This window comes from Sus scrofa, chromosome 14 (assembly GCF_000003025.6).
Source record: "Sus scrofa isolate TJ Tabasco breed Duroc chromosome 14, Sscrofa11.1, whole genome shotgun sequence".
NCBI lineage: Eukaryota > Metazoa > Chordata > Mammalia > Artiodactyla > Suidae > Sus > Sus scrofa.
In genome coordinates this window covers 38,922,218-38,941,224 of record NC_010456.5, presented here as the reverse complement: position 1 = coordinate 38,941,224, position 19,007 = coordinate 38,922,218, and the positions used below count along the sequence as shown (strand labels likewise).

The following is a 19,007-nucleotide window of genomic DNA, read 5'->3' as shown; positions in this document are numbered from 1 at the left end:
CAAGCACATACTCACCCCCAGGACTTTGCACTTGCTTTCTTCTCTGCCTACAATGCTCTGCCTCAGATAGCCACATGGCTCAATCCATACCCCCTTCAGGTCCTGGCTCAAATATCATCTCTCAGTGAGGATCCCTGCTGACCACCTATTTAAAATCAAACTTCCCTCTTAATAACCAGTCCTCCTTCCTGTTTTTCTCCAAAGTTCTCATTACCAGCTAACATGCTTTACATCTAACTTATTGTTTCCCCAGCAGAAGGTGACCTCCATGAGGACAACAATTTTCCTCTTTTTCATTGGTTTTAATGCTGTATCCCCAGTGCCTAGAACAGTGCCAGGCACATAATAATAGCTTTTTTTTGGGGGGGGGGTGTCTTTTTGCCTTTTCTAGGGCCCCTCCCGTGGCATATGGAGGTTCTCAGGCTAGGGGTCTAATCGGAGCTGTACCTGCTGGCATACACCACAGCCACAGCAACATGGGATCCGAGCTGTGTCTGCGACCTACACCACAGCTCACAGCAACACCAAATCCTTAACCCGCTGAGCAAGGCCAGGGATCAAACCCGCAACCTCATGGTTCCTAATCAGATTTGTTAACCACTGAGCCACAACAGAAACTCCAGTAATAGCTATTCTATAAATTTTGTTTTTATTCTTCTCATTTCTTAAGAGAAGCTGGCAATCTGTATTTTAAATTAAATCCTGTGCTTGTGAAATATTGGCTTAATTTTACTTTTGAAGAATACTGCTTTGGGAGTTTCCATCTTGGCTCAGCAGTAACAAACCCGACTAGTATCCATTAGGACACAGGTTCAATCCCTGGCCTCGCTTAGTGGGTTAAGGATCCGGCATTGCCATGGGCTGTGGTGTAGGTCATAGTCACGGCTCAGATCCTGCGTTGCTGTGGTTGTGGTGTAGGCCACGCAGCTGTAGCTCTGATTTGACCCGTAGCCTGGGAACTTCTCTATGCCACAGGCATGGCCCTAAAAAGACAAAAAACAAACAGACCAACTGCTTTGGCCAAACAAAACACCTTTTCAGCCTGGATCCTGTTGGTGGACTTCCCCCACCCCCACTCCATCCCCCTTTGGAGTCCTTGGTGTAAGTTGCATTTCCCACCCCATCAGATAGTCTGAGTGATTTTTTTCCAGATTTCTAATTAGCACTGTTTGACTGGACTCAGGGAAAAGGGAAGGGGAAAAAAAAGAGACAGAGAGATGGAACTGACTGGGCACTGTCCAAGTGGTGGCTGCAGGTTCTGCTGTGGAGCATCTGGTTTAATTCCAATACTGTGGGTCTGGGAGGCCGACTGTGCATTGAACTCCACGCAGACAGCTGCAGCTCTCACTGGTTCCCTGCAGAGCCCTGAAGTGCCACAAACAGCCCCTGCCAGCCCAGCCCTGCCCCACCACATCCTGCGTAGACACCTGCTGTGGCTCTGGAGCTAAATGGGCTTTCAGGGTTATTTATGCAGTTCAACAAAAACCAGCAGAAGACCTTGAAGATTCTGGGGCATGGAGGCACAGTTCCATAACAGACAGTGCTAAAGGGAGCCAGGGGAGACATAGGTAGGACAAAATGCAGAGGCAGAAAGGCAGGGTTCTGGAATCTGGCTTCTTTGGGCTTGGGACAGAGTCCTCGTGTTATTTTAAGATGCAGATGCCATAAGGATTAGTACCAAGCTGTGGAGGTGGGCAGATTTGTTACAAGGCCTGGCTCTGCCACTTATGTAGATTTATTGAGCTCCCACTGCACTCACTGAGCTCCGTGACTGGTGTGAAGATTTACTGAGCATCTACTATATACCACACTCGGGACTAGCTGAAAAGTGAAAATACAGGGTCCTTTGTTCAAACACTATAAAGAATTTCAAGATGATGACAGCAGAACATCAAGCCAAATATGGGCATCTAAGGTCCTACTAAGCTCAGGATCCTTCTATGCTTGGGGCCCTTTGCGACTGTATAGGTGGCAGGCCCATGAAGCTGGCCCCGAATGCACTAGAGTTACAACTGTTAACAAATATAGACCCAGACCCTGATCTTGTGGATCTTATGGAATAGGTGGGGAGACAAGAGCAAATAAAAAATAATAATAATTGCAAATCATGATAAATATTATAAAGGAAACAAATAGGATGCAATGAGAATAAGGGGTGAGAAGAGGTGACTTAAACAGTCAAAGAAGGCTTCTTAGAGGAGGTGACATTTGAGCAGAGACCAACAGAAGATGAGAAGTAACCAGCCATGTGAGAGTGAGAGGAAGATGCTATTAAGGCAGAGAAATAGCAGAGGCAAAAGCCTGGAAGCTGGAAAAACCGTCTGGAGTGTGTACTGGAGCATGGTCTGAGAAATAGAAAGAGTAGCAGGCAGAGGGTCATGACATTTCTTTGAGGTCACGGAAAGAATCTTAAATCTTTTTTTTTTTTTTTTTGTCTTTTTAGGGCCACACCCACGGCATATGGAGGTTCCCAGGCTACAGGTCTAATCAGAGCTGTAGCCACTGGCCGACGCCACAGCCACAGCAATGTGGGATCCGAACCACGTCTGTGACCTCATGGCTCACGGCAACAATGGAACTTTAACCCACTGAGCAAGGCCAGGGATCGAACCGGAGTCCTCATGGATGCTAGTCGGATTCTTTTCCTCTGAGCCATGGTGGGAACTCCAGAATCTTAAATCTTATAGGCAATGGGCAGCCACTGAAGCATGTTAGTATTTTTAAATTATCGTTTTTAAAAAGTCATTTATTTTTAAATAGCTAACATATCCACATGGTTGCAAACACTAAGGGGTATCATGTGAATATTCTTCCTCTTTCAGTCCCAGCTACCCAGTTTCCCTCCACAGAGGCAAACAATGCTGTCCATTTCTTGTGTTCTTTTCAGAGATACTTTTTGCATATACAACCCCAAATCACATGCACATATACTACTTTCTCTTGTGCACACAAATGGTGCTGTTCTGGAACATTGTCCTACATCTTGGCCTTTCCACTAGACAATTACTCTTGGTGATCAACCCACATCCCTCATAAAGAGTCTCATTATTCTTTACAGCTGTGCAGTCTTCTGCCATACAGATGCACCAACATCCAGCTAGCAGTGCTTATCATCAGGCATTTAGATTCCTTCATTGAAAGACTTTATGCTGGTCCTCGGGAATCCCACTTGAACCCCCTGTGACTCAGTTACTCATCTGTGGAATGGAAGAAGAACAACATGTACCTCCTGAGGCTATCATGAGGATTAAGGAAATAAAACCTGAAAGGCACTTAGCGAGTACCATGCCCTTGAATTTGAATCAGAGATTGTTGCTATTGTTGGTTTGGATCCTTGCACCAAGGTTGAGGGTGACCTGTGCCTAGGAGAAAGAGCTGGAGCTTCTGGCTTCCAGGGGAGGCAGTTCTTTTATTCCTTCTGAACTTGCAGCTGCAGTTCTAGCTTTAAGCCATGGCTTTGGCCCTGGCAGAGCCAAAGCATGTGATCTCTCGTCTCCAGGCAGGGGTCTGGGTGGGCAGGTCTCTGTTCATTGCTGAAGCTGAGAGACTGGAATGCAGCCGGGGCCCATGGCCACCAAACACTCATCAGAACCCAGCAATCTAAAGTCCAGGGAGAAATGTCCTACAGGTGTGAACAGAGTCATGCATAAGCCCACAGGCTTTGGAGACAGGTTTGAGGCCTCGCTCTGCTACTTGGTAGCTGTGTGATTTTGAGCAGGTTGCTTAGCCGCTCTGGGCCTCAGCATTCTCACCTGTAAAATGAGGATATTCCCACTTGCCTGGGAGTAAGATTGTAAGGATGAAAATGAATCATGAAGTTATGGAATTTGGCACATAGTAGATGTTCAGGAAATATGAGTCATTACTCTTGGATAAACTATAAGAAAAGTAGGAAAGGGAATTGTCATTCTACAAGTGCTTACTGTGCGTCAGGGTCAGTGGAGGTGCTTAAACTCATCATCTCATGGACGCCAAGGTTTTGCTGTGGTCCTAGGGCTGGGAGCCTAGACATTGCATCTGACACACATATCTCTACGCTCACTCCTGGGGTCAATGGCTGGTTTCCCTCTGCAGATCCTCCCTGGCTTCCTGTCCATCACAGTGATGCTTTCTCCAATGAGAAAGACGAGATGATTTGAAAGTGTCAGAGGCTCACCACTGGACTTTCTCTGTTTCTGCTAACTCATCCTCAAATCTGATATCTTGGCTGGACCTCATGGAGTATTATTTGCAGGCAGGCAAGCAGGGGATAGCTTAGGATCCCACTCTGTCAGCTTGATAATGATCAAGCAGCTTGCCCTGGGGAGGGAGTGACAATGAGCTTGGGGATCAGAACTCCACTTTCCTAAGATTCTCCCTTCTACACCCATGTGAAGAGAAGTCCTCTAGAAGTAGAACCTGAGGTGGGGTTTCTTGTGCTAGTGGTGGGCTCAGGGGAGCAGGACAGGGCAGAGGAAGATTTGGGGCAAAGTTGTGGCTTCACCTCGAGTCTGGCCCCAGCCTGATGCCATGGGGAGCTCTGGAGCATGCTGGCACCACATAGCTGTCCCACCATGAGACAGAGGCTGCACTTTATACCATCCCCTTGTTGGTTAGTCATTGGCTTTGCACTGCTCCCTGGGGTGGGGGTAGCCTCCTAGATAGCTCTGGGCAGGACAGCTGCTCTTGGCTAAGAACATTTCTCTGGAAAATGGGAATACGATAAGCCCCTAGTTGCTAACACTCCTAGAGGTTGGGGTAGTCCCTGTCACTCAGGCTTCCCTCTTCAAGGCCCTTGACCAGGGCAAGAAGTCCAGTCCTGGGATGTGACACTTTGAGAAGCCTGTGTGGCAAAGCTGAAATAAGGGCTTTCCAGCATGGCTTCTGGTCTGGGGACAGACAGGTGGTTTCCATGGGGGTGGCCAACCAGTGAGTTTGGATTTGCAGACAGAATTTTAATAGGAAATGAATTTGAATTCCTGGTGTGCATTGCTGAATACAAGAAAGGATGGGCAAGCCATGTTCTGCCTCGAGGGCAACAGAATTTGGAGATCAGATATCCCTTGTCCCAGCCGCCCCCCCACCCCCTGGGGATCCTCCAAGGGCAGTGTTGCATCTGCGCCTCAAATCAGGAGGCATTGAAAAGAACATTCGCTGTCCAGACCAAGGGCAGCTGAGGAAGCTCATTACTGGGACTGAGGCTCTCAGTACCCAGCAGGGGCTAGGGGTCCCCAGGGGGCCCAGGGCAGCCTCATTCAGCTCTTGGCACAGGCAATAATGAAACGTTAAGGTTGTTTTCAGCAGATTTCCTTCACAACAGGAGCCATCTCTCCTTTCTTTCTGTTTTCAAAGTGGAAACAAGGAAATGGCCGTATTAATCTGGGAAGATTATGTTAACCACACAGGAGCAGAGGAAATGGAGTTTCTGTAAGGGGCCTTTTCTTCCCTGTGTTCAACCATCAGCCCCCCTCTGGCCTCACTCACACATAGATTTAATAATTGCACTGGCTGCAGAACAGGAAAGACAGTTCTCTCCCTCTTCACTTTCCAACTTCTTATCTATTCAGCTTCTTAGAAAAAAGACTGTATTGTAACAAGACCTTCCGGGAAATCAGGACCCACTGGACACCATGATCTACCTTCTAAAGCTTTTTTAAAAAAATAAATTAAATGTAATCTCCATGGTCTCTTTCCCCTCACTCTTTGGCTAGACCTTGGGGGAGGGGAGGAGGGAAGGTTCAGAAAGGACATAAGCTTAGACGAGTTCAGCTGAACTTAGCATTGATGGAGACTCATGCATGCATTCAAGAAATATTTTTTGTAAGATTTTTATTTTCTCTATTATAATTGATTTACAATGGTCTGTCAGTTTCTGCTGTCCAGCAAAGTCACCCAGTCACACATTCTTTTCTCACATTATCTTCCATCATGTTCCATCACAAGTGACTAGATTTAGTTCCCTGTGCTATACAGCAGATCTCGTAAGAAATTTTCTTCAAGTATTATATACGTGATTGTTTATTTTTTCTTATTTATTTTTTAATTGTTATTTCCCCAATACAATTTTTTTTCTACTGTACAGCATGGTGACCCAGTTACACATACATGTACACATTCTATTTTCTCACATTATAATGCTCCATCACAAGTGACTAGAGATAGTTCCCAGTGTGACACAGCAGGATCCTTTATTAAGTGCCTTCTATGTGCCAGGAGCCATGCTAGGTGTTGGAGATTCAGCAGAGGACAAAACAGAAAGAGTTCTGCAAAAGGCTTACGTTTTAGCAGGAAGATTCCCACCATGGTGGTGCTGTTTTCACAAGCTGCAATTTATGTTTAAGATCTCGCTGGCCACTATGCAGAGCATGGATTAGAGCAGGGACCGAAGTGGGCCAAGGGTAGAAGCAGGGAGATCAGTGAAGAGGGTACTGTAGTAAGCCAGGCCGGGATAGTAGTGGTTTGGATTAGCAGAGTAGCAATTCAGGTAGAGAATATTGCGAAGATTCTGGATCTGTTATGAAGATTGAACCAACATAAGTTTCTGATGGCTTATGTGTAGATTATTAAAAAGAAAGGAAGGAGTTCCTGCTGTGTGCAGTAGGTTAAGAATCCAACTGCAGGAGTTCCTGCTGTGATGCAAGGGGATAGGTAGCATCTCTGTAGTGCCAGGACGCAGGTTCAATCCCCATCCCAGCACAGTTGATTAAAGAATCCAGCATTGGAGTTCCTGTCATGGCTCAGTGGTTAACAAATCCGACTAGGAACCATGAGGTTGCAGGTTCGATCCCTGGCCTCGCTTAGTGGGTTAAGGATCCAGCGATGCCGTAAGCTGTGGTGTAGGTCACAGATGTGGCTGGGATCCCTCAATGCTGTGGCTGTGGCTGTGGCTAGCAGCTACAGCTCCAATTAGACCCCTAGCTTGGGAACCACCATATGCCATGGGAGTGGCCCTAGAGAAAGACAGAAAGACAAAAAAAAAAAAAAAAAAAAAGAATCTCCAGCATTGCTGCAGCAATTAATTAATTATTTAAATAAATAAAAAGTTTTAAAAATTGAAGGAAGGGGTGACACTAGTATTTGCTATAAAACTCTGAGAGATAGGTTTGGGGTTTTGCGGGGGTTTTTTTGTTTGTTTGTTTTGACCTGATCAAGACCAAGTTGACCAGTATGTAAGTCAGATGACATCCTCCAGTAGAAAGACCCTGACGTGGAGTGAAGAGCTTTGACCCTCCCTCCTGGGTTTGTGGCTTTGCATCAACAATGAATGGGAGGAACATGGATTAAAGGATGGGAGCTCTTCGCTCTGATCCATTTCTGCCACAAGGGAGCTGTGACCCTTTCCATCTTGGGACCTGCAGGTCCCCATCTGGGAAGTGGAAAAGCTGGATAAAGTTCCATTTCTTCTCTGTATCCCCCAGAGTGCATGGCATAGAGCAGGGACCTGAGAAATAAGGAGAGATTGAATGTCTCTTTGTGTGATGACCTTTCTGGGCTGATGTTTTCCAGGAGCACCGGACTTCTGCCATGACTGACACTGTGTTCAGCAACAGCTCCAGCCGTTGGATGTGCCCCAGTGACCGACCCCTTCAATCAAAGTAAGTTGCTGGGTCTTCTTGAGAGTGGTTTGCTTTGGGGCAATGAGCTCCTGATTGTCACCTGAAGGAGAGAGAAATAGCAAGGAAAGAAATAGAATTTCCCTCCCTGGAGTGGGGGAGGAACCTGGTGAGGGTTTAGCCATGGAAACTTCTCCACTAATTTTACTGCTTTGCAAGGTGAGAGTAATAAGATTAAATTCTGATCTCCATGCCCTAAATTAGAGGCAGCCTGATGGAATGGAAAGAGTGCTGGGCCTGGTGGTTAGAATCAGACTTGGTTCCGGTTCCAGATCTGAACTAATTTACTGGGTGATCATAGGCGAATCTCTTTCCTTTCTTTGGGCCTCAATTTCTCCATCCAATGAGGAAGTTAGACTAGATCATAGGTTACAAACTGACAGGCCACCAGCTGACTCTGACTTTCAGAAATGTGTTTTTTATTTTTAGCCTAATCATTTAGAAATTGGGAAATTTTATACAACAGTAAGTTCACATTCTATATCCAGGAATTATTTATACCTAAGTCAGTGGTGTGCTGTAGCTGTTCCATAGTGGTTCATGAGAGCTGATGTTAAATTTTTAGGAATTTTGCAAGTCAGTTGTTAAACATGGCCATTGTTAAAAATTAAGTTGTATAGTTTTACAATTAAATTATATTAAATACGAAGGTGGTGAATGCTCAACATTAATAATTTCTTAATGATTTTGCTATATTCTATTATTCTCTATGTTATTTGTGTCTATTATACCTGTATGGTAGAATACTATAGAAATACTATAGAAAACATTGCATGTTTCTTTGCATTTAGTGACATCATGTAGGTACTCAAAATCAGCCACAATGGGGCTTTTTCTCCAGATTCAACTGTTAAACATTTATCAGCCCACCACTGCCTGAAGACCTTGACAATCTAAGTCTATTGTTTATTATTCCTGCAGATTTTCACTCATAGGATCTTGCTTCTTGAATGCTTGGTAACTTTTTTTTCCTTTTTTTTTAGGGCTGCACTTGTGGCATATGGAAGTTCCCAGGCTAGGGGTCAAATCAGAACTGCACCTGTGACCTACACCACAGCCACAGCAACACAGGATCCAAGCCGCATCTGTGACCTACACCACAGCTCATGGCAATACCAGATCCTTTACCCACTGAGCAAGGCCAGGGATTGAACACACATCCTCATGGATACTAGTCAGCTTTTTTGCTGCTAAGCCACAATGGGAACTTTGGTAATTTTTTATCGTGAGCTCAATCTGTGAGAATCTTGGAGATCTACCATGGGAATATTTTCTTCAGAGAGTTTTGCATTTGCTTCTGCCACTCTCATGTGTGCTTCTCACCCAGGATGACCTGAGCTCCCTTAAATGGTCTTGGTTCAAGGTGAAGTTCTCAAGCTCCCCATCTTATTAGGAGTTCAGAGTCACCCTTTGGAACACAACACAGGTGTTTACATTGGCTTACTGATCACAGCTTTCTGTTCTGGATTCAGCTTGCTGGGTTTTCCTTTACATTTTTAAAAAATTGCCTTCCCTGCTGCATAGTATAGGGAAATCTAATCAATGTTCTGTGATAACCTATATGGGAATGGATATGTATGTTATATGGCTGAATCACTTTGCTGTCCAGCAGAAATTAACAGAACATTATAAATAAACTATACTTCAATAAAATTAAATTTTAAAAATTGCCTTGTAAACATATAAGTAATATACCTCCAACAGTATACATTTAAAGTACAGTTTGATCATTTTTACTCATATGCATATACTCATTCCCCTTTGCATTCTCTTCTTTCTGGCCCTCTCTCTCCACATCCATCCCTAGGTAATTACTTCTTTATCTAAGCATAAGTTAGTCTGTACTTTTTAGAATTTTATATAAATGGAATCATTCAGTGCATAATCCTTTTTGAGGGGAGATGTCTCTTTTCTTTCACATGGCGTAATTATTTCATGATCCATCCATATTGTTTTGCATATCAATATTTTATTTCTTTTTATTGCTAAATCATATTTCATTGTGTGGCTATACCACAAATTTTTTATCCATTCATCTATTGATGGACATTTGGGTTGTTTCCAGTTTTGGGCTAGTACAAATAAAATTTGTATATATGCTTTCGTTTCTCTTGAGTAAATACCTGGGAGTAGAATGTCTCCCTGGTACAGCAGATGTATGTTTAACTTTTTAAGAAACTAACAAACTGTTTTCCAAATTGGTTGTACCACTTTAAATTTCCACTAGAAGTGTCTGAATGTTCCATCTCTCTACCTTTTTACCAACACCTGATATGATTAGTCTTTTCTATTTTCACCATTGTACTGTATGCAAAGTGGCATTTCTTTTGTGATATTTATTTATTTTATTTATTTATTGGCCACACTTGCAGTAAGTGGAAATTTCCAGGCCAGGGATCAAACCTGAGTCACAGCAGTGACAATGCCAAATCCTTAACCACTAGGCCACCAGGGAACATCCTGCTTTGTGATTTTAATTTGCTTTTCCCTAGTGGCTAATGATGTTGACTGTCTTCTTATGTAATTTGCCATTCATACAACCTCTTCACTAAAGTGTCTGTTCAAATATTTTGTCCATTTAAAAATAAGGTCATTTATCTTCTTGTTATAAGTTTTACAAGTTTTTTTCTCTCATATGTTGTAGATAAAAGTCCTTTGTTGGAGATATATTTTGCACATATTTTATTCTGTCAGTGACTTGCATTTTTTCATAACAGAATTTTTTGAAGAGAAACCTTTTTTATTTTGACGAAGTCTATTTTGCTTATTTGTTTTGAAGTGGGGTGGGGTGTTGGAGAATTCCCTTACTTTCTAGCAATCCTAGAACTGCATTTTAAAAAGGCTTGTCCTCTGAGTTCCCACTGTGGTGCAATGGAATCAGTGGCATCTTTGGAGCACTGGGTCACAGGTTCAGGTTTGATCGCCAGCCCAGCATAGCAAGTTAAGGATCCTGCATTGCTGTAGCTGCATCATGGGTCACAACTATGGCTTGTATCTAATCCCTGGACTGTGAACTCCATTTGCCACAGGGTGGCAAAAAAAAAAAAAAAAAAAAGCTTGCCATCATTTATAGAACCCCTAATTATATACTAGCGAAAGGTCTTTCAGAATATTTAGTCCATTCATATTCTCTGTGGCAAAAGCCCCTGTTTACTACTCCTACCAAAAACCACCTCTAGTTCTATGAGTTTCACAATTTTGAAGGCATTATTGAACTCTGTTGGTTTCCTTTTTGAAAGGAAACTTCTGGTTTCTAAACCCTTCCCATGACATCTTCTTGAAGCCAAACTTATTTGGCAGAGAATATTCTATCAGCCAAAAACTGAGTCTGTAAGATAAACAGTTGCCTGAAGGTAGATGGGATAAAATATTTATTTTATTTTAAAAATGTCAGTTAATTAAAATCCCATCCATCAGAGTTTACTTTAGTCAATAATGAAGCCAAACAATTTGCCTTACAATTAAATTAGAATTATTCAGAGTCTGGATGCAGTTTCATTAAAAGTGCTCCCGGGCTCCTATGAAACATATTGGCATTCTGAATGCATCCGGCCGGCTTGATTGCTACTGCATTTTCTTCAGATATTAAAATTATTTTCCAGTAAATGCTAATGGGTGAATTATAGTCATTGCACATGCTATCTAGTCTGCTGCAGTGCTGATGTGCTAATGCAGACACTTCTAATGTCTTTCTCCAGTAAATTAAGAAATCTAGTCTTAATTAACTGCTGGCTAACCAGATACACTTACTGCTTTTGTGATTTTCAAATGCCTTCCTCTCTCAGCCTCCTTGAATCTAACAATGGTGTTTGGAGCACAATTGTGATTGTGTTTGAATGTATCTGCCTCTTGCATGGATAGGGCAGTGTTTTAGCTCTCTCTGTTGCAAACACATGGAGAGAAATGCTGGTCTCTGATGGTTGATATTTCTCTATAGCTTTCAAGTCTGCAAGCCTGGGTGGAAACTGAGGCACAAAGAGAAGATATGACCTGCCTATGCTAACACATCTAGTAAATGGAGATGCTAGTCTCCTTTTTAGAAGGGAAGGACTTGCTTCCCCAAACAGACGCCCTGCAAGTTCTGCTATTGGATGATCCAGTTACTGTTCAGGGCTCATTGCCCCATCTCAACATACTCCTTATCTCCCAGTGTTTGAAACAACAGAAGCCAAGAGTGATAGTGGCCCTCTTATCATTAAGTGATACCTCTTTAGGACCAAAAACCATTGTGTAAATACATAAATAATCAGATGGGTTAATTAATAAGCTGAGTTCATCAATCATTTAAATCAAAGCCATGAATTATACAACCTTACATTGCAGCAGCCTTGTTTTAGATGAGCTGGAGTAAGATAATGACTGGGGGAATAAATGGAAGTAGGTCATTGTAATTTAAACTGTGTGGTTGTTGCATCCAGACAGTGTTGGTATTGTTATGAGATTTTTTCCCCCTAATTTTATTCATTTTTTTTTCTTTCTCTCCTTTCTTTGCCTTCCTCCAGTGATAAAGAACAGTGAGTATTTTATGCTACTTTTATTTTTCTACAGACTGAATTTTATCTCTTTTCTCATAAAAGTGGCTTGCCCCTAAAGAGAGATGGCCCAAAAAGGAGCTAGCATGTTTTACATATCTTTAAAAAAAGATCCAAGTTGTTTTTAAAAAAATGCACACCCCTCTTGAGAAAAAAATTACAAAATTTCAAAAACTTCTTGATAAAAAATGAAAATACCCCTTAGGAGAACTTTCCATTTAATTCTTATTAGCAATGTGTGGGATTCAGCAAGTTTATTAACCATGCTGTGTCTCTGTTTCTGTAACATTTTGCCTGGGAACACCATTCTTAGATAAAGAAAATATAACTGCTACCACTAATCAAGATGATGATGAACAGAACAGAGCTCGTGGGACCTTATGTACTCTACCTATGGTCTTTGTCACCTCATGGGAGGTCAGCCTGATTTTCCAGTGAAATGCCTTGGACTCAGAGGTCCTATCTTTGCTCATAACTTTTGTTTTAAATTGGATTCATTTTCTAAATACGCGTGACGGATTGGATGCTGAGCCCAATATACGAACAGAGTACAAAGCAGACGGGTCTTCAGTGGTGTCTACTCATTCAGAAGCTATGGAAATCATTTTTACCCTCCCCATGATGAGGAAGTTATCACAGAGCCATAATAAGAGCGCTGAGTCTGGCCTCAGAACACCCAGGTCTGAATCCTGCCCTGGGACTCAATGTCAGTGTGGCTTGGGGGATGTCCTTTACCTCCTTGAACCCTGGCCATCTCCTTTGTAACATGGATGTGAGAACCCTGCCCTTCCACCCTCACTTGGCGGGGATACAATCGAATGAGATGCATGGGAAAGTTTCGTAAACTGTAAAGCACCAAACATAGAGGAAGGTATGGACTTGCGTTACCCTTGTATGATCAGAATCTTACCAGCAACAACAGAGAATGCAAAACACATATCCTGTATATACATATACACACACACACACCTTGTACATATGCATTGGTGTGTGCGTATATACAGGATATGTGTTTTACATTCTCTGTTGTTGCTGGTAAGATTCTGATCATACAAGATCTTTTTATGAATATCATGAGTATTTCGTTCAGACATCCTGGGGAGAGGCACTGAGATGTTATCTGATTATAAATATGAACATCACAAGAGAGAAGTTCATGACTTTAGAGAGTCCCAAGCACTTAAGGCTTCCTGAATGCTGAAGGTTGAAAGGTAGGGTGTATGTCCATTGTCCTTCCCTCCCTCCTTCATCCTCTCCCTTCTCCCTGCCTCTCCTCCCTTTCTCCCTCTCTCCCTTCCTACCTTCCTTCCTTAACAAATACTTACCCACTGCTTACCACATGTCATGCACTGTGCTAAGACATGCATGACGTAGTAATTGTAACCTTACTACATGTAAATAAATACTACTTGTAGTAACTTGCTATAACCTTACTACATGTAAATTAGTACCACTTGTAGTAAGGTTACAAGGTTAGCCAAAGTCTGAGTGCACGTCCAGAGGGGTTTACAAGCAAATAAATAGCCAGTTATCAACAAATACACCTTACTGTGCAAGAACCTATAATAGCAGGATCACAGTGGCCCAAGGGAGTACAATAAGGGGCCCCTGGCCCAGACTTTGGAGTTATGATGGGAGGGCTTCCTGGAAGGAGTAATGTGTAAGCTGAGACCATGTAAATGAGGTTCAAGATAGAGAAAGGACAGAGGGGTTCCAGGTAAGGAAACAACATATGCAAAGTCCAAATAGAAGAGAGAGCGTGAAGTTTTAGAAAAACTGAATGGAATGTAGTCTGAATTAAAAATTAGCAGCAGCCTGAGATCCCCTTAGCTTTCTGAAGGGAGCTGGGGAAACACAGCATCCTTTTGACACCCCCTTTAGTCTGGTTGGGGTACATTTCATCCCAAAGGGCCTTATATCAGCATGGCTTATGTAAAATGTTTTGTGGTCTGGATGTCCCTCCTTCCACACCCTCCCTTCAGGATTCATTAAAATCTCATTCACTGAGGTGTAAAGAGACTTCCTGCTGACACTTGCTTCTGTTGGCATCCTGGGGGAAGGGAGGGGATAAGGAGAAGAAGGAAAGAAAAAGGATTAATTTTCTGTACACCACCACTGTTTAATGCTTCAGAGCATTTGTGCCCTGCATTTTCATCATCCCACTCCTTTGGGGAGTTATAATATATTAATAGAGACATCTGGTGGGTATTTATTACGTGACTATTGTGTGCATGAAATGAAGAATCAAGGTGGGAGGCAGGAAGAAGATGGAGTCTGCCCTTTGCAGTATTGTAGAGGGACACATCTGTGAGGGGCTTCTACCTGGAGTCAGGACTAACTTCCTTTTGTATCAGAGGCCACTGGTTCTGGTTCGGTGGGAACGTCCCTTCTGACCATCTCTAGATGCACCTAAGCAGGTACATTCACGTCGCAGATGAAGCACGTCCAGGATGCTGGTTTCTCAAGCCTCTGGCCATACTCTCTCCACACACCTTTCCTGCAATTCCTTTCCGTCTTCTGAGTGTTGGGCACCTGGAAGATGAGCAGGTCAACTGCAGTGATCTTCAGGTTTCTGTCAACAGCAAAATTCTTTCTTTGAATACTGTTTTATTAAGAAGCAAAATGCATAAGGCGGATAAAGCGTGGAGCTGGGTAAAGACCTTTAGTGGCTGAAAGCATTAAACATATCCCAGTATACTTAATGCCACTGTAAGTTAAAATAATACCAAACCATAAAGCAAATGTAGAGAGTTTAATAAGCATCACTTTTTTGTTGTTGTTGCCACAGTGGATAGTATATCAATTATCTTTTGCTGTGTAACAAACCACCTGAAAGCTCAGCGGCATAAAAAGAAACAATGATTTATTCTCAGGGATCTGGGCTTGGCTGGTGGTTCTGCTGATCTTGGCTGGTCTCCCTCTTGCATCAAAGGGTTGGCTGATCTAGGATGGCTATGGCTGGAATGCCTCAGCTTTGATCCACATGCCTCTCATCCTCCAACAGGCTGTACTGGCTTTTTGTCGTGGTGATGGCAGAGATGTAAAATAGTAAGCAGAAACATACAAGGCCCTTGTAAACATAGCTCCGGGAGGGCACGACATCTCTCTCCTGCATTTTACTGGCCGAATCCAGGCAGAATTCAAGGGGTAGGGAAATAGACTCTTACCTTTTGATGAGAGCAATTTCAGTTTCACATGGCAAAGGGCGTAGGCACTTCTAAGAGTGACATATGAAGGCCATCAGTGCAGTAAGCCACATTTCATGATTTTATTAAATATCAAATATCAAAGTCTTGATTTTTTTTTCTATTTTTTTTAAACTGATACCCTTGCTTTGCTAGTCTTGGGGACCCAGGATTGCCATCTGGGCTGAGGTGAGGATGGAGGGTTTCCTACCCCCTCTGTTCCTCTACAGTGCACTTACTTGCAGCCCTTTGAGACTCCCCTCCCCCCATGGAACTACAGACAACAGTTTGAAAACTATGGCTTAGGGAGTTCCCCTTGTGGCTTAGCAGGTTAAGAACCCAACATGGTATCTATGAGGATGCAGGTTTGATCCCTGGCCTCACTCAGTGGGTTAAGGATCTGTCATTACCACAAGCTGTGGCATAGGTTGCAGATGTGGCTTGGATCCTGCATTGCTGTGGCTGTGGTGTAGGTGCCTAGCCTGGGAACTTCTATATGCTACAGGTGCAGCCCTAAAAAGAAAAAGAAAAAGAAAACAAAACAAAAATAAACAAAACAAAAACAAAAACAAAACAAAACATGGCTTAGACAATTTGGGGGAATAGGAGGCAGGTGCCCTTCAATGATTCTCCAGGAAGTGTTGTTCTAGGTATGTGATTAAAAGCAGAGATGGACCAGCCCTCTTCGCCTGATCAGTCTCAATTGGTCTCGCCTCATGCAGCCACTGAGGATCATTAGTAGCCTCTGAGGGTCCCAGCAGGAAACAGACATGAAATCATTCCCATCTCAGAGATATGGAAACACATTCAGAGTGGCACAGAGCCCTCATACATACTGCTAATAAGCCACAGATCTGGGATTTCAGTCTTAAACTCCACCAGGTCAAGGAGGGCTCAGGTTGGCATACAGTAGGCCATCAGGGCATTTACTAGATTGAATACAATGCTCTAAGTAATTTGTCCAAGGAAGCAACACTTTGGTCTCCACCTTTGGTCTTTAACAAGATCCCAACACTGGTCTCCAGTCTTAAGGATGGGGAGCTGGAATCCTGTGCCCAGAAGCCCTTGGCAAGGGCACCCCATCTTGTAACAGGAGCATCTCAAGGCCCCCATGCTCACAGGTCTGGACAAGCCCATTCTTTCCCTTGAGAGCAAAGGCTTTGGTTTAAAAACCATCTCATTTCTCTCTCTTTGCTTTCGGAATTAAAACATAAAAATCCACGGGAGGGTTGTGAGTCCCCACTGAGACCAATCGGTGACATTTTCAAACACAGGATGAGCTGTTTGTCAACAGCATGCTTTGGAGCAGAGGAAGGGGGCAGGGTCTAGAGAGATGCCGACAGCCTCCAGCAGGCCTTCTGTTCATCTGCAGATAGAGGCAATTATCTTGGGGGCTTCTTGGGGCCCCCATTCCTGCTTATGTTTCTGGAGCTGTGCATTTTCCATGCATGCTGATCCCAGAGAGTTGTGTGCTGGGGTAACCAGCATTGGCTTCAGGTCAGACCCATGGCCAACTATACCCATGACCAGATTGTGAGCTATTGAAATGTGTCCTTGAAAGGGTCTCCGCTGGGTGTGAGGCCTAGCATCTCACCTGTGCTCTGTCTCTGTCACTGAGCTGCTTTGTCAAGGCAGGAAATAAAGGGAGGGGTATCAGAAGAGAATAAGGAAAGAAAAGTAGGGTGACAGAAGAAAGAATAGGGGCAATTGAGACATGCATTTCCATGGAAAACCAGAGGGACCTGGGGAGTTGGCTGGATGAGGTTATGACTAAAGCTCTTTGGAGAGGATGGGTGGTTTTCCATATGCTGCAGGAGTCCACTGTATCCTTCAAAATTAATGAGAAGAAAAATCAGGCTGAGAGATATTAGCATAAGGAAGAGCTTTCCAACGGAAAGGCACGGACCCCTTATGTGATAGTGAGGTGTTCATGACAGGGAGCATTCAGGCAAGGCTGAAAGGACCCCCGGAGGGGGGCTGTGTCAGACGGGCTTTCAGGTGACCCCCAACGTCCCTTCCTCCCTGGTGCTCATGCTTTTGTGTAACCTCCTCCCTTTGGGTGTGGGCAGGACCTGGGATGTGTTTCTAACTTAGAGAATACAGCAAACAGGATGGGACATCATCCTTGTGATTACATCATGTTATATAAGACTCTGTCTCATTTGACCGGAGCTGAAGATTCACCTTGCATACTTGATGAAGGAAGTTGGAAAAGTCTGCTTGGTTAGGAATTGTAGGCTGCATCCAGGACAGGCAGGTGACCTTTTGCCAATAGCCAACAAAAAGCTAGGGTCCTAGGTCACATGGCTGCCATGAAATGAAATCTGCCAACAACTCAAATTTACCTGGAAGCTGATTCTTCCCCAGAAAGCTTCTAGATGAGAACATAACCCAGATGACATCTGATTGTAGCCTTGTGAGAAGCTGAGCAAAGGACCCAGCCAAGCTGCGCCTGGGTTCCTGTCATGGAAACTGTGAGATATAAATGAATGTTGTGTAAAGCCCCTAGGTTGGTACCAACTTGTTCTACAGCAATAGAAAAAGAACACACGCACACTGTAGATGGGGCTTTGTGCCACCTCGTCTCCATCTTCCAGCTGGCCTGATTTTTCTTGTTATCTAATGCTGCAGAACAAATCACATCAAACTTAGTGGCTTAACAGAAACCGCTTATTACTTCCTGCAGTTTTTGTTGGTAGAGTGGCTTGGCTGGGTAGTTCTGGCACAGTTGTAGTCATATGTCAGCTGGGACTACAGTTATCTGAGGGCTTGAGAGGGGATGGAGGATCACATAGCTGACAAGTTGGTGCTGGCTGTTGGCTGGGGGCCTCGGCTCCTTTCCCCATGGGCCTGTCCACAGGGATATTTGAGTGTCCTCATGACATGGCATCTGACTTCCCCTAGATAGAATGACCCGAAATAGAGGCAGAAGTTGCCATGTCTTTTGTGACCTAGCCTTGGAAGTCACCCACTGTCACATCCATTGTATTTAACTGCTCACACAGGACCAGCTGGGATTCAGTGTGGGAGGAGATGACAGGGAGGGTTGAAAACCAGGAGGTAGAGATCACTGGGGACCATCTTGTAGGCTGGCTACCATATTAATCTTCCTTCACCTCCTTAGGCACACTCCCTGCTCTCTCAACTCCAGGCCTTTGCAAAGACCGTTCCACAGCCTGGCCAGTCTCTTCCTTTGCCTTCTGCTACATGATTCTATCTTATCTTCAGGATCCCAGTAGGAGCCAGCCATAGCTTTGGGGCATTTTTCACATGCTGTGGGCATAGCCAAAACATATATATATAAAAGAGGTAATGAGAGTTCTCTTGTGGTACCATAGTTTAAGGATCTGGCATTGTCACTGCAGTGGCTGAGATCGCTGCTGTGGCATAGGTTCGATCCCTGGCCCAGGGACGCCATGGATTTTGGGCAGAGAGGTTTGAGTATGTTTAGCATTTGCTCATCCTAGAGGCCCCTAATCCAAGGCAAGATGTGTTTCCATCAGAAATTACCCAGACTACCCCCTCCTCTTTCTTGCAACAAAACTTGCCCCCAAGACATCTGCTTCCTATTGCTTTCAAACTCGTCTTTCTCTGCTCCTCTGAACAAACCAGCTAAGGTGGGAGGATGGAAGAGGAGGTGGAGGGTGGGAGGAAGAGGAGGTTTTTAATTTCCAACTTGGAGTGTCAAAAGGCAATTT

General features: G+C 43.8%; 1 protein-coding gene and 1 pseudogene across 5 annotated transcripts in view; one reads left to right on the top strand and one right to left on the bottom strand.

Moving 5' to 3' along the window:
* Positions 1 to 6,282, bottom strand: part of LOC110256675 — a 174,434-nt pseudogene extending 168,152 nt beyond the window's left edge.
* RPH3A (rabphilin 3A) overlaps positions 1 to 19,007 on the top strand; it is a 294,958-nt gene that overhangs the window by 220,828 nt on the left and 55,123 nt on the right. For 3 of the 5 annotated variants that reach the window (XM_021072394.1, XM_021072396.1, XM_003483431.4), the window contains 2 exons: positions 7,486 to 7,574; positions 12,095 to 12,106. In XM_021072394.1, coding sequence (XP_020928053.1) covers positions 7,486 to 7,574; positions 12,095 to 12,106 — 101 coding nt within the window. The remainder of the gene's footprint in view (positions 1 to 7,485; positions 7,575 to 12,094; positions 12,107 to 19,007) is intronic. The other 2 variants (XM_021072395.1, XM_005670697.3) reach the window with 1 other exon arrangement.